Source organism: Halichoeres trimaculatus, unplaced genomic scaffold, assembly GCF_033239565.1.
Source record: "Halichoeres trimaculatus isolate MK-OKI-2021-1 unplaced genomic scaffold, fHalTri1.1 fHalTri1_scaffold_1, whole genome shotgun sequence".
Taxonomy (NCBI): Eukaryota; Metazoa; Chordata; class Actinopteri; order Labriformes; family Labridae; genus Halichoeres; species Halichoeres trimaculatus.
Window position 1 is genome coordinate 10,427,997 of NW_027437179.1, and position 15,295 is coordinate 10,443,291.

Here is a 15,295-nt window from a genome sequence, read left to right on the forward strand (position 1 = left end):
CAGGGTTGGTTCGTGTCTATTCACACCTGCATGGAAAGTGCGGACCAGCGTGGGAAACGAACCCTGGTCCGTTAAAGGTGAACCAAACAGTCCAGGTCTGAAAACCACTTTAAATTGCAATTCTTCAATTTTTCTGATTTTTGAGATCTGTAGTTCACTTTTTTTTAACACTAGACCATCTGAAAAAGTTGAATGATGATGACGATGTCTACATACTACCAGGATCCATGTTTCCCCCAAAAATGCACAACATATGTGGGTCAGTTTTTAGGATTTGTTTAGCAGATCTGTCATCTTAACTTAACTTATATATATATATATATATATATATATATATATATATATATATATATATATATATATATATATATATATATATATATATATATATATATATATATATATATATATATATATATATATATATATATATATATATGCGAAACCAAAAATGCTGAAAATTAGTTTTTTTTCTTCCACCACCAATTAGAATGAAGAGGAAATGAGGAAATGTAATTTCAGAGATTTTGAATGTGGCATGGTTGTTGGACTGAGTTTTTGACGAACTGCACAACCATCTCTAGGGTTTACAGAGAATGGTCCCAAAAAGAGAAAATATCCAGTGAGCGTCAGTTCTGTGGGCCAAAATGCCTTGTTGATGCCAGTGGTCAGAGGAGAATGGACAGACTGGTTGGAGCTGATAGTAAGACAACAGTAACTTAAATAACCACTGGTTACAGCCGAGGTCTGCAGAAGAGCATCTCTGAACACACAACACGTCCAACCTTGAGGCAGATGGGCTACAGCAGCAGAAGACCACACCGGGTGACCCTCCTGTCAGCTAAGAACAGGATGCTACAATTCACACAGCAACACCAAAACCGGTCAATAGAAGATTGGAAAAACGTTGCCTGGTCTGATGAGTCTGGATTTCTGCTCCACATTCAGATGGTAGGGTCAGAATTTGGCGTCAACAACATGAAAGCATGGATCCATCCTGTCTTGTATCAATGGTTCAGGCTGCTGCTGCTGGTGTAATGGTGTGGGGGATATTTTCTTGGCTCACTTTGGGCCCCTTAGTACCAACTGAGCGTGGTTTAAAGTCCACAGCCTACCTGAGTATTGTTGCTGACCATGTCCATCCCTTTATGAGCACAGTGTACCCATCCTCTGATGGCTACTTCCAGCAGGATAACACTCCATGTCATAAAGCTGGAATCATCTCAGACTGGTTTCTCCAACATGACAATGAGTTCACTGTACTCAAATGGCCTCCACAGTCCCCAGATCTCAATCTTAAAACAAAATATTTTGTGATATACACTAAAGCTGTATAGAAGAACAAGCAGCTATGTATGTGTTGACGCTTCGGGTCTGTAACTGTGCTGAGAATATTTGTACAAACAAAAGACAAACTTTGCAGTTAATAGCCAAATGGAAATGTGTTAAAAAAACTGAAGGCAGTCCAGTCAGTGTGTCCCTGTGTGTACAGTTAAACCAGGCTCAAAGAGCACAGCTGAGCCCTGTGATCAGCACAAGCAGAGCTGGAAAGACCACAGAGAAGAGTCAGGTACCTGCAGCACTTCCTGGGCACTGAGAAGTATTAAACTAAGTGCTCAGAGACAGGGAGGGAAGAATTAACTCCAGAAAAATAGGTGAGAAGAAAAAAAGAAAACACAGAGATAAGACAGACAGGTGAAGGTTGAATGGCTGGAGGGACAGAGACTGGGAGGAGAGCTTATAAATCATCAGCGGAAACTCACGGCATGCTGCCAGACAGCTGCTTTACAGCCGTACAGTCGTAGAAGGTGAAATCCCTCGCTGTGACGGTGACGTCCCCAAAGCGAAGAGACAGGGTGACTGTGACAGAGTCTGAGGAGAGAAAAAAAACACACAGAGGAAGAGGAGGGCGTGAGGAAGAGCTGCAAACAACAGAGTGACATCATGTTACACCTGCGCGCTGAGCCCAGAGAGGAAAGCTCTGAAAATATTTGGCCAGGCTTATCGTCTCTGATTCTGGAGTCTGGGATGAGTAAGATCTTTCCCAAAACACAGAGAGAGGACGTGGGATCCAGGGTTTGGTCCAGAGAGCCAAAACACACAGGCTTAATGGAAGCCATGTGCTCCCTCCATGCTCAGCCCAGAGAGACGGACACAAACACAGCAGCTCAAGGCTCTGAGAACTCACTTCTATCAAACACACACTTCACACTGGATGGAAAAAAGGAAGTTCACCTGTTTTAAAGCTTCACAGTGACGCTCTGCTTTGGTATGAAGCTGATAAATGTTTAGATTTAAGACCTATTTTTAATGTTCCCTGTTCGTCATGACAGCAGTGCTCTTACTGGTGTATTCTTATAACATCAAGGAGCAGGATAATACTTCAGTCTCAGCCTCAGACAGGACATATTTGCCTTATCTTATTGAAAAACTGTCTTACTGTCCATCACACTGGCTGCTTTTGAATTTGTGACTACATACTACAGATTAGGGATGCACAAATATGAAAGTTTTTGGCCGTTACCAATGTCTGATATTAATATTGCTGTTATGGCCGATAACTCAGTTTACTGATATCAATGTTGGTGAAAAAAACAAAAAACAATCTCTACAAAGATGATTTGTCGAGGTAGTTCAGAGACAAAAGAGTGGCGCGATCATGAGAAAAGACAACCATGGAGAGGATGAAAGGATGGAGCGCGCGAGACGAACGCAATCAAAAAAGTAAATTTTGTGTGTTTTTTGGAGCAATATCAGGAAGAGAGAAATAAAAGAAGAGAGTCCACTCTTCTTTTGTAGTTTTGGTGTTTAAATAGTCATAGAAAACTATATTATGTGGGTCTTAAAAGATTGTTTAAGATGCTCTGAAAATGGCTGGCAGCTAACGAGTATAAATCAGCCCACTTTTACACATCGGCTAATACTAATATGTAAAAAAAAATAACCAACATCAGTCAATACCAATATTGATACCGACATATTGTACATCTCTACTACAAATGAGTGAAGTATGTAGCAGGCACTGCATACTGCTTAGTATGTGATATGACTGCTCTGTTATGTCTATTTGTAGTTTTTACACTGGTTTTCAGTTAAAGGAAAGCCGAAGTACAACTGTACAAAACAAATAATGGGTAGAGCTTAGCATTTTAGTTATAAATATGCAACAACATTGCCAAATGAAGCATCTTTTATAAATTAATGGAAAATAATCTGAAAACTAATCTTGATGGAAAAATAATATAAATAGTATATATATATATATATATATATATATATATATATATATATATATATATATATATATATATATATATATATATATACTTTAATTATTTTGAATGGTTTAAATAATATATACTATATTCTTGTTTAAAAAAGAATTTGAGGAGAGATTCCAGGGTCCTGCTTTTATGAAAAAAAAAATGTGATAAGGCATAGAGTTATGTTCCAGCAGAATTTATCATTTTTGATTTTTAACTAAAATTAAATTATTAATAGAAAATAAATCTCGGGTGGATTGACTTTTTATTTTAACAGGATATGGAAGAAAAAAACTTCTGTATAAGCTGCATATATTTTTAGAAAGTCACTAATGGTTTTTATGGACTTAAATAAGTAAAAGAGAGATGGTTACCTCCTCTTTTTAGATGAAGTGAGGAGATTTATCAGTAGGGCCAGGTCAATATGTTTTCCTCCAGATCCAGTTCTTTTACAGTTTTGGGGTGATGATTCAATTTAAGTTGTGATTCTTGAAAATGTTGAATGATGATGATGATGTCTACAGACTAAATCAGGAGTCACATTTTCACCAAAAATCCACATCACATATGAGTCAGTTTTTAAGAATTATTCAGGGAATGTAACATCTCAACTTTTTTACAACCCAGCTTATTAACAAAGACTAAAATGAAGGACTTAAATAAAAAAACAAAACAAAAAAACAAAACAAAACAACACCATATTTTTGAGCAAAGAATCCAGATTAAAAATCGTTAAAAAAAATCACAATACTTGGATACTTCAATTTTTTCCCCACCTCCATTTACTGGTGTTTCTTTTGCATCACTTTAATTCTTACCCATGGACTGTCTAACATTACTGTTGTTGTGCTGTAGCTGTAAAACTGACTTATCTGAACAAGCAGCAGCAATTCAGCTAAATCAAGTTTCACCCACAACTTACAGAAAAAGAAAGAGTATGCCAGGTAGACTGGTCTGATGCGTACTGAGATCAGTGGGACATCCAGGAATTTTTGGCATAAAGCAGATTCTGCATTTTATCCCAGAAGTTTTACACACAGGTACCAAAAAACATGAAAACTGTCCATTAGCTGAGGTCATGTTTTGGTGTTTAGGTGAACTTCCTGCTTCATGTACAGACAACTTAAAGTAGTCGATTTTTAAGGATTATTTTTTTGTCAATTCACTTCCACAAGATTGTTCACTTTTACACATTTAACTGAACTCATGTGTGGTGAGTTCTTAGATCAGGAAAACTGAGACTGAGCGCACTCTTCCTGTTAAAAATAGAAAAATAAAAACTGTCTCTGGTGTGTTTTTGAAACTTTTTGAGCGGTCAGGTGAGAAACTGTTTTTAAGCCTAAAAGCAGCAGCTATCCTTACAGGCCTGCAGCTCCGTCTTTTATTAAGTGAGCGCTGACTGAAACCCTCTCCAAATAAAGGTAAGCCTCAGCTAGATCCTTAAATACAGCCTGTGTGTCCACATCTTAGTGAAGTTCCCCCCACGGGCTGATTCCCCCTGAGCCCCTCACCCTGAGAACTACAACAAGCGGCAAGTTTCAGGAATGCCTGCATGGGAACCAATGTGTGTGTGTGTGTGTGAGTCTGTGTGTGTGTGTGTGTGTGTGTGTGTGTGTGTGTGTGTGTGTGTGTAACAGAAAGACAGACACACTCAAAGTGCATATTTTTGGACTTGAATGACCTCTGCAGGGGATTTGATTAACATTTACAAACCCCCTTCAGTCTTTGTCACTTTAACAAACCAGCTGTTGTCACGCTACACGTCAACCTAAACCTGTAAACTAGAGCACGCATCGCAGCAGAAATGAAAAGATGTAGAATTATGGAGAGTTTTTAACTTTCCAACACAGATTACTCCCTGCTGCTTAAGCTGGCTTAAAATAAAGAATTTGGGTTGTCCTAGATTGATGGATCCATGCTCTGTGCTGTATACGTGTATGGTATGTGTGGACATGCAAACACATGCTTAGAACACACACAGATTAATCTCATTATGACAAAATCCTCCAGACACAGTAAAGATGGAAACTTCAAACCAGTGATCTGCTTTGTTCAGGAAACGATCAAAGCGTCAGTCGACTCACCCTGTCCTGGAGACACTGAGGGGACCAGGTGGGTGTCTGGGGAGGGACAGGTGACCCCACTCTCTGTCACGATGGCCGGGCTGTGGATGTCCTGGAAGTAGCAGGAGTAGAACTCATCTTTCTCCAAGACAGGAAGTCCTGGTACCGACAAAGACACCTGGGAGACAAAATAGAGACATGGATTAAAATAGATACCGTGAAGCAGCTCAGTTTGGCTGATGGGATTAGATATCCTCAGACATGACAGAGGATCAAAGACTGCAAAACAACAGCTTCACTTTTGTACAACAGGAGGAGTTGGCGATGAGTGATCCATCGTTTTTCACCCCAACCAGGAGAAAAACAATATTCTATCTTCATATTCAGCAGGCGGAGGGAGCGGAGAGGAATCTACACCCAATCTCTCCTCGAGGACAGAGAAGGGCAAAGTGACAGCAGGAGATTGAAGTGTCTGAACACATAAATCTGACCCACTCACTTATAAATGTCAGCGTAGAAAAATTGAATTTGAAGAGTGAATTAAATCCCTCTCCTGCAGGAACATGAATTACACTCCCATCAGAGTCCTCGGGGTATTATTACGGTCTTTGCTATTGTTCTCTGACTCCACCTGTCCTCCTCACTCAGGTGGTGTTCCTGCACTGCAGCGTAACACATCATCAGAGTGTGACCTCTACAGTGAGTGTGTCCTCTGAGTTTTCTCAGTTCACTGAGTGTTGTTTTCTGACTGATCAGCCACGAGGGTGGTTTTGATTTTTGAGATGATGTAGAAAGTTTTGGAGTTGCCCACTTACATTATTTTTTTAATTTTAATTTAACCTTATTAAATCAGCGTGCTGACTTAAGGTGCTTGTTTTTGCTATTGACAGGCTCAGACTGACATTACAGAAACAAAAACTACTGACCTATTTGAGTAAAGCTGAACCTCACAGCTGTCTGCCTGCAGCTCTTACTGACAAATTTGTTAACCTTTAAATTAAGGCTAAATAATTTTGGAAAAAATCCAATTGCGTTTTTTTTTTTTTCTTTTACCAGTATTACTATTGGGATATAGCATACAAGTTTTTGGGGGGATGTTTATAAGCGATAACTCAGTATGAACAACAAAAGATACTATCAACATATATCCAAGTTTTTCCTGTAACAAAAAATAACATATTTTTATATAGCTATTACAATCACAGTAGAATACTGAAAGATTGATTTATAACTTCAAGCCTTGTAGACATGTAATAATATTTTTATTAAAAACCTTAAATAAAATAAGAGAAAGGAACAAAGCCTTGCAGAGCAACAGACCTGGTATGAACAATGATGCAAAGATAAATATGAATCCTCTTGTCAACGAATCTCCCGCTAAAGAAGTGCAGAGATGTAAACAAGACCAAATCTCTGGATCAACCACTGACATATGACGACATGTGAAATGCACTTTTGTATAAAATGAAAAAGAAACACAGTGTAAACATAAGTAATTTTTTTTTTGGCTTGGTGTGTGTGTGACTTCCGCTACTTCCGGAGCCAGCCTCAAGCGAACACTCGAGCAACAGCAGATTTTAGCTCTTCAGCATTGTCTCATATTCCCAGACCGGAGGTTGCCGCTTGCATTCAATGCGATTAATTGTTTAGCCCTACTTTAAGTTAACATATGAATGTTCTATTAGTTCATTATTTCTTTTGGTGATTTCTGTAAAAAAAAACAGACTGCTAAGCTTGTTTTTATGCCTGACGGGTCCGTAAGGTCTACATGGCTTTTTGTGGATGAATGATGTCATTTCAGCAGCCTCGGCGGTCCTTTTTTCGCAAGGAAAATTTCTGTGTCTCACACTTCTGAAAGTTGCTAACTTTGCAAGAACCAATGAGAGCTCCTGGTGTGAGAAGTAAAAAAAATGTGGCATTTATAATCATCCCACAGACCGTGATAACTGTGTGATGAAAAATTTATGGTGTTAAATTGCAGCTAAACACGACAAAAAATGTTGTACACTGAGTAAACAACTTCTTATTTTCTAGTTTAGTGCTGTGTTTGATGTGCATTTGCGATACACTGCCCCCTGCAGTTTGGGAACAGACACCGTGAGGAGTGTTAAAAAGTATGGAAGCCACACATTTTCTCAGGCACTGAATCCACGCGTCTCATTTCCCTAGGTCACGTTTGTGTGGAAAGCATAATACAGCCTTAAGGCTGGTCAAAACATACCTGTGTCATACCTGTCCCTCAGGTGTCTCTTGATACCAGATGATCAGTGGTCAGGTTTCTGCAGTGTTATGAGCTGCGTAAACATCAGCAAACTCTGCTTCTGACCAAGGAACATCTCCTCCATTAGGGGGCGGTATGAGCAAAATATGTCAGGATGTTTTGATGGCAGGATCAGGATCTGGATTTTAGCAGGATTACTTTTCATATTCAAATTGTTTTGACCTGAAAACAACTTTTTTTTTTTTTGCCTTACTCTGCATTCTTAACTATTCCTCCATGCATTGATTTCTTCCTTTTCTGTATTTCATAACTTTTATCTTGTCTTGTGTCCTCTCATGAGTTTTTGAACTTTCATATTGTCACAACATGATGAATCCATTTATTCAAAGACGTCTGCTGTAAGAGTTGTTGAGTTTCTGCAGAATGTACAGAGCTTAAGCTTTATACAAGTAGCCTATGCACAGTCCACATGTAGTTTAGAAAGACATTACTTTGGGTAGACTTGGTTTGGTTTGTGACCATGACAGAAATACAAACACACACATAATTTAGTACATGATTCATTTCAGTGCTGTCATCAATTTATCATATAATGAAAGCTTGGGACCATAAGAATGTAGACCTCCGGCCTGACTTTGGACATGCCCAATGTAGTCATCTCTTGATATCACGTCTTCCTTCAGTATTCAGTAAATGACTTCAGAGGGGACACTGAAGATGTACAGGACTGTGTACACATGACCAGACATGACATACTGTACCTGCTCCTTCGTAAGTGGTGTGTACAGACAGGTACGTGTGTGTGTGTGTGTACTCAGATGTTTGTTTGGCTGCTCTGCAGCTTCAGTTCATGTGAGAGCTGTTTACTCACCGTCCTGCTCTCCTCTCTGCTGATGTTGGAGGGGTTGAGGTCCTGAACGGTCAGACACTGCTGCTCCATTTCAAAGCTCCACAGCCACTGACCGGGCTGGTTCCCACGGGAACACTGAGACTGCAACACACACCTACAGGGAAACAACACAGGACTCATCATGTGGCGACTAAATTTGCTGGATTTTCAGCTGACACTTCAAGCATGTTAACACTTTCCTTTAATGCATCACCTTCTTCCTCAGGTCTTAAAAAAGTGATTTGTTTCCTTTCCAGCTAATTTCAAAACTTAGAAAAAGACCAAACTTTTATCCCAAACTAGAGGACATGACGGAGAAATCCAGAGGAGCAGGACTGAGATCAGCAAGAGAGAAAAACATCCAGGTGAGAGGGAGGTGGACAGCCAGGTGTGGAGGCAGAACAGAGAGGAGACACAGATGGGATGGGGAGGAAGTTTCTCTTTCATCAGACACCATCTCAATCCCTCCAGACCTCACTCAGTCAGCTCTTCAAGCATGACTTGGCAAAAACACTCCAAAAACCAACGAGGGAGCCAGCTGCTTACATGTCCGCTGATACTTCATCTCGAGTCAGAGCCGAGTTTGTTTTTCTGACAAAGTTCTTTGAACTTGTCGCAAAACATTTCACAGGAGCACGAGAGGCTTGTTTCTAATCTGTTCTGCATTTCAAAGACCGTAAATAACGCTGGTCTTGATGTCAAACTTTCCTCCAACAGTAGGAACATGAAGGTAATTAGTGTCAATTTTAATCCATCAACAAATCAAGAAACAAATCAAACTTTCTCCTCTTTGTGGTTTCAGTAGTTTTGAAACTACATTTTGCTTGAACCCAATTAGTTTTTATTACATAAACTTTCAACTCTTAACTCCCAATCTAAGACTCTGAGTGCAACTTCTTCTTATCGTACCACAAAGGAGATTAAACGTAAGGCAATTTATTAAGTTCCAGCTTCATACGTTTGCATCCTTATTGTCTGACTCCTCAGTTAACCATGGCTTTGACTGCACGTTTTAAATCAACAAATCACAATTAAGCTTGAAAACAAGTACCAAAAGAATGTAAAAACCCAGATTAAACAGAGGACTAGTTGTTTTAAGAGGTTCATTTCAACATAAGAAAGGAAAATTAGAAAATAAAACAGATGCATCCCTTGATTCAAATCAGTAATTAATTCAGCTTCTATTCCTACGTGTGTGTGTGTGTGTGTGTGTGTGTGCCCACGCATGATGTTAAGTGTTCCTGAACTCACTTTTGTTTGGTGAATTAAACGCTCTTGTTTTCCTGCTCTGTTTGTGTTGTGAGACTTCAACTGTGCATAATTATCGTCCCTGCTTTGATGTTTTGTCTCTGGCCCGAGGTTCAGGGGAGGACGGGGCCGACATGACGCCGTTTATGAATATATCAGTGAACTTGTTTAGCTGCTGGTAAAACTAGTGCAGAACATGTTGCTCATGTTGCTGTAGTTGGAGCGTGTGATGACGATCACTCCTCTTACAGTCTGACCCCTGTGATAACAAAACACTGAGCCTCAGTCACACTCAGAGACAGACAGTTTTATTCCTCAGGCTCATTTTAGTTTGAAGAAGAGGCTGGAGCCAGTGAGAATCAACTTGTAGTTTATCACAGCGGCTAATGCTAAGGGGGGTTTGCAGCCATTAGACAGATATTACTCTGAATCCTTTCTTTTTGTTTTTGTGTTACACTACCTGTTAGCATTTAGCATTTTCTGGTCATTGCAGCTGCAGGCTCAGATAACAAAGCAGCACAGGGGGTTATGGTTTAGCAAAGCTGCAAAGAAAAGCTAAACTACATCAGTGAAAGTTTCAGTTTCAATCTGGTTACTGTCACTCTGTGACACAGTCTGTTTTCTTTAATCGCTTTTACAGTATTTTATATTTATCAACCCTTGGGTGCATGCAATATGAAAGCATGTGTCTTTTTTTTTTTTAGCCTTTTTATTCTCCTTGTGGTTTGTTTAAAATAAATAAATAAATAAATAAATATATATATATATATATATATATATATATATATATATATATATATATATATATATATATATATATATATATATATACACATATATATATATATATATATATATATATATATATATATATATATATATATATATATATATATATATATATATATATATATATATATACATTTTTTTTCCGAGAGTTACAAAAGCCTGTGCATTAAACATAAAACAGTATGAACTTAAATGGATTTAATTGTCTTTTTTTATTGTAAGTCTAGGAACTATCATCTTTTTTTTTGCTTTGTATAACTATTTAACACACTTACACACATTTATTTTTGTGTGTTTGTCTGATACATATCTGTAACTTTCTGAAAAAAAAATCAAATGTTGAATAGGAAACATTTTTTTATGCCCTAATAAGAATAAAAACTCGTCAGGAAAAGTTTTAGGCTGATCTGCAGTTTCCATCACAGAGGCCACTTTCTACAGATTTGTCCACTGCAGTCACCCAAGGATTCAGGTTTGAGACACTTTTTACAGTGTCTTTTTGTTTTGTATCAATTGCTAAAATCACCATTACTTTTAGATCAATAAATAAACTGTTTCTATTCATCAGTGTAGTTAGGTATGTATACGTTAACCCTTTACATGGATCACACAGCTGGCACAGATTATTGGTATGAAGCACATATGCAGTCCGTCATGCAGACAGATATATTATCAAGCTAACAAGCTAAAATTAGTAGCTTGTTTTTTGACCTAACATCAGGAGATCATAACTCTCTGGACTTTCACAAGTACAAAACAAAAAGAGGACTAGCGTTAGCTCATCATTAGCATTAAAGTAGAAGTTGGCAGCGTGGCATGTTGTGCTCACAGAGCTACAGTGCTTCGGTCTGATCTGGCAGACGCTTTTGTCCAAAGGGACAAAACATCTAAGAGTAAGAACAAGATGAGCAAGAACAAGGACAGCACAGAACAACGTGAACAACACCAAGCATTTTGTTTTGTTTTCAAGATTCAGCCAGAAAATGATCTCATTACAACGAGAAAAACACGCTGAGCTATCTCAAGGAAATGAGATAGAATAATCTGTGAAAATGGGAAAAACCAGGATTGTTATCTTTGTATGATGAGATGGACAAGGCGAGGTCTCAGGAAAACAATGGAATACTCATTATCACGGGAAAAAAAAAAGAAACGCATGAGTGAAACGTTTACAGGAGAAGCTTTAAAGTTGATGCTCTTAATGCAGCTCCAGGCTTCAGTTGTCCTGTCACACCAGAGTCAAATGAAAAATAAAAATGTGTCGCCTCACTTCAACTTACATGCTGTATGTTGCTATACTTCAAACAGAGACCTCAGACTGTGACAGAGATTTTACAGTTCTTGATCCTTGATGTACCATCTGACTGTTTATTTCACACCATCACAGCTATCACCAGCGCTTTGATTACAGCTGTAAATATTCAACGTAACTTAGAGTGATTTCATACCTGCTCAGCATGTAAGCCTTTTCACTGTGTCTGTGTGTGTGTGTGTGTGTGTGTGTGTGTGCGTGTGCTGATGCTGTAGTTTAAAGCAGAGCTCTGCAGGGCCAGCGGCATAACTTTAGACTTTTAAAACAGACAGATTTAGGAGTGCAGATGGCCTAGCGGTCTAGGTCATGCCCCCGAGGTTTGCCCTCGAGCGGGTGGCCCGGGTTTGAATCCTGCATGTCATTCTCCACTCTCGCCCCCTTTCCAGCTCTATCCACTGTCCTCCCCTATCGCATTAAAGTCATGAAAAGCCCCAAATAATAACTTAAAAAACTACAACAAATTTTTCACAAATACATAAATATATTGATCATTCAGTTTTTATTATTTCGGGGCAGTAACTTTAAAAAATAGGTCTGTATTTGAACAGAATCCAGAGCTTTGACTCAGATTTGAACACTGAAGCGGTTTTGATTAAAATGAGGAGATTATTTGAGAGGCTTAAACTCGTGTTCTTGTCACATTGAACTTCAGCCCTCCTTTCTTTCTAAGAATCTGACTCAGGACACATCCAGGGCGGCGGTTTCTCTCACCTTCCCTCCAGGACACACCAGCCACAGTAGGGGTCGTGTCCGAGCAGACAGGAGTGGCAGTCTGGGTGCTGCTGGCACTCAGCCACAGGCCTCTTCTGCAGCTGGAAGCAGGACAACACAATTATGTTCGGTCGTGCAAACTGTGCGCACTAAGCTCAGCAAAATCAGATTAAAAAAGAATAGGTGGCCCACATACTCCAGAGGAACAATGGGAAATGAAAATATGTTCATTAGAATAATCCTGATGACCAGCTGCATTACTGGAGGAGAGAACTGGGGCAGAAAGAACAAGTGAGTCAGAATTATTTCTAGAGCTTTGTAACAGTACGGGGAGGACACATTCAGAGGGGAAGGCTTGAAATGGGGCCACGATAAAACAATACTGATGTTTTATCTACCATGTTGTGAGTCATGATGAAGAGATGCTCCTCTTTCTGGTCCAGGATGAGGTCTGAGCTGATGGCAGCGTTCTGCTGGATGGAGATGACAGAGTACTCCTCCACCTCGCCGTCTGGCCCCAGGAACACCTGAGGAAATAAACACAGATTAATTAATGTTGTGGTTATGTAATCATTACCCAGACAGCCCTGCTGCTCATCCCTCATTAAAAGCGAGAACTGAACAGACTCTTTAATTATTGGCTCGGGTTTAACGTCTACAGAATGATTTTACCAGGGCCAATGACACCACAACCAACTCCAGTTATACATCTGGTTGAGCCATACTTGAGTAAAAGTAAAGATATCTCATTAGAAAACTACTCATGTAAAAGTGAAAGTTTTACATGGAGTAAAAGTCTGACAGTAACTCAAATGAAAAGTACTTAAGTATCGAAAGTAAAAGTACAATAAGAAAAAAAAAGACAGAAAAAGTTGTTTCTCTGAAAATTAATCTTAATAAAGCTTGTGAGCTTAAATATCACCCCCCAACACCTTTTGCCTCTTCTTTCCTTTCTCCTTCTCTCCTTCCTTCTGTTCTTCCTTCTCCTCTCGCTCCCCGTTTTTTAGCTTCTTCTTTAGTTTCTTTAAATCTTATCAATTTGACAGTGAGTTTTTGTTTTTCAGCAAACATAGGAGGAACTTCATCCTGTAGGATGGACCTTTCATCCAACAAAAGTAAAAACGTTTTTTAAATATGGCAAAAGATGTTTCAAAAAAATGTTTTCTTCTGAAGCTAGACTAGCAGGTAATGGTGGTGTGGCAGTGTCTCTACTATCTCCAGTGGAGGAGGTTGCCTCCAACATGCTGTAGATACCGAGGAATATTCCCAGACTGAGTGCAGGGCTGCAGTCTCGTTGAGATGAGTCTCAGCTTGACACGAGAGCGCCAGTTATTAACACGACAACACTCAATCCCAATAATCAATACATGATGAGGTAGTTATTACATACGCTAAGGAGGTTATGTTTTTTGGGAGATTTTGTCTGTTTGTCTGTAAACGGCATAACTCAAAAACTAACAAATGGATCTTGATGAAATTTTCAGGAAATGATTAAAATTGGATAAGGAAGAAGTGATTAAATTTCAGAGGTGATACGGATCACCGTCTGGATCCAGGACTTTTTTTAAAGATTCTTTATCATTGTAAGATAGGGCTGTTTTCACCATATGTGTTTATAACTCCATGATAAATGGTCGGATTGCTTTGCAAAACAATACAGGGGGGGGGGGGGTAGAGCCTTCTCTGTTGCTGCCCCCTCTCTTTGGAACTCACTCCCACAACACCTCAGTGATCCTGCTGACCCCACCGCCTTCAACACAAAACTCACCTATTTCTCAAAGCTTTTAACTTAAACTAACAAACCCCTGTCCTGACCTTGCTTTTTCTCTGCACCTTTGAATTGTTTATGCCTGGTCTTCTTTTTCTATACATGTTTTTTTCTTTTTTTTTTTTTTTTTTTTTTACTGTTATTTCATTATTTGTATCTGTTTTTTAAACTTGCTCTTTATACTGCTTTTACCTTGTAAAGCATCTTTGAGTTATTGAAAAGCGCTCTATAAATGAACTGTATTGTAAATATAAATGTTATTATTATTATTATTATTATTATTATTATTATTATTATTATTATTATTATTATCATTATTATTATTATTATTATTATTATTATTATCATTATTATTATTAAGACAAGGTCTCCATAATTTCTGACAGATGTACAACTATGATCCAGATCCCAGAAATCTGGATACTAAGATCTGGAATATGAAATATGTGCTGGGTCATTATAATTTTCAACACTGTCAGGAAACAAATTATTGTACAAACCTGCAACTAACACCAAATTGTAGCAGACAGTCTGCTGAAAGGGGGTATAACATTAAAGTAGGACTAAAGTGTTGGTGACAATCAAAATACGCTTAGTTGAGGTCTGTGCTCTCTGAGTGCTTTTCCAGTATTCACATTTTATTATGTAGTAACTATGGTGACAATATAAATGTAGCGAAGTAAAAGTAAAAGTTGCAATGAGTATAGAAACTCAAGTGAAGTACAGATCCTAACAAAATACTCCTACATTGTACTTCAACACCACTGATATTCAGACACTCTCAGCTTTCACAGTTCGGTGTAATTCATACAGTATTCTTCTTCTTTCAACAAAAATCCTGCACATACATTACCAAGGATTAAAATAAACCATGTTTCATTGAGTCTGGGATTAGATTTAAACTACAAATCTCCAGAGTTTATTTAAAAAAAAAAAAAAAGCTAAACAGACTCGAGGGAAATCAGCAGCAGACAAACGTCTGACTTTACATCTCCCTCTGGAGACACTGAAGGCTTAACCGTAGATATCTG

General features: G+C 38.6%; 1 protein-coding gene across 2 annotated transcripts in view; it reads right to left on the reverse strand.

Moving 5' to 3' along the window:
- The window catches only part of plxnb1b (plexin b1b), a 176,524-nt gene that overhangs the window by 30,771 nt on the left and 130,458 nt on the right, over positions 1–15,295 (reverse strand). For both annotated transcript variants that reach the window (XM_074683466.1, XM_074683378.1), the window contains exons 7-11: positions 12,895–13,023; positions 12,497–12,597; positions 8,419–8,551; positions 5,348–5,504; positions 1,764–1,872 (exon numbers count right to left, since the gene is read on the reverse strand). In XM_074683466.1, the coding sequence (XP_074539567.1) occupies positions 1,764–1,872; positions 5,348–5,504; positions 8,419–8,551; positions 12,497–12,597; positions 12,895–13,023 (629 nt within the window). The remainder of the gene's footprint in view (positions 1–1,763; positions 1,873–5,347; positions 5,505–8,418; positions 8,552–12,496; positions 12,598–12,894; positions 13,024–15,295) is intronic.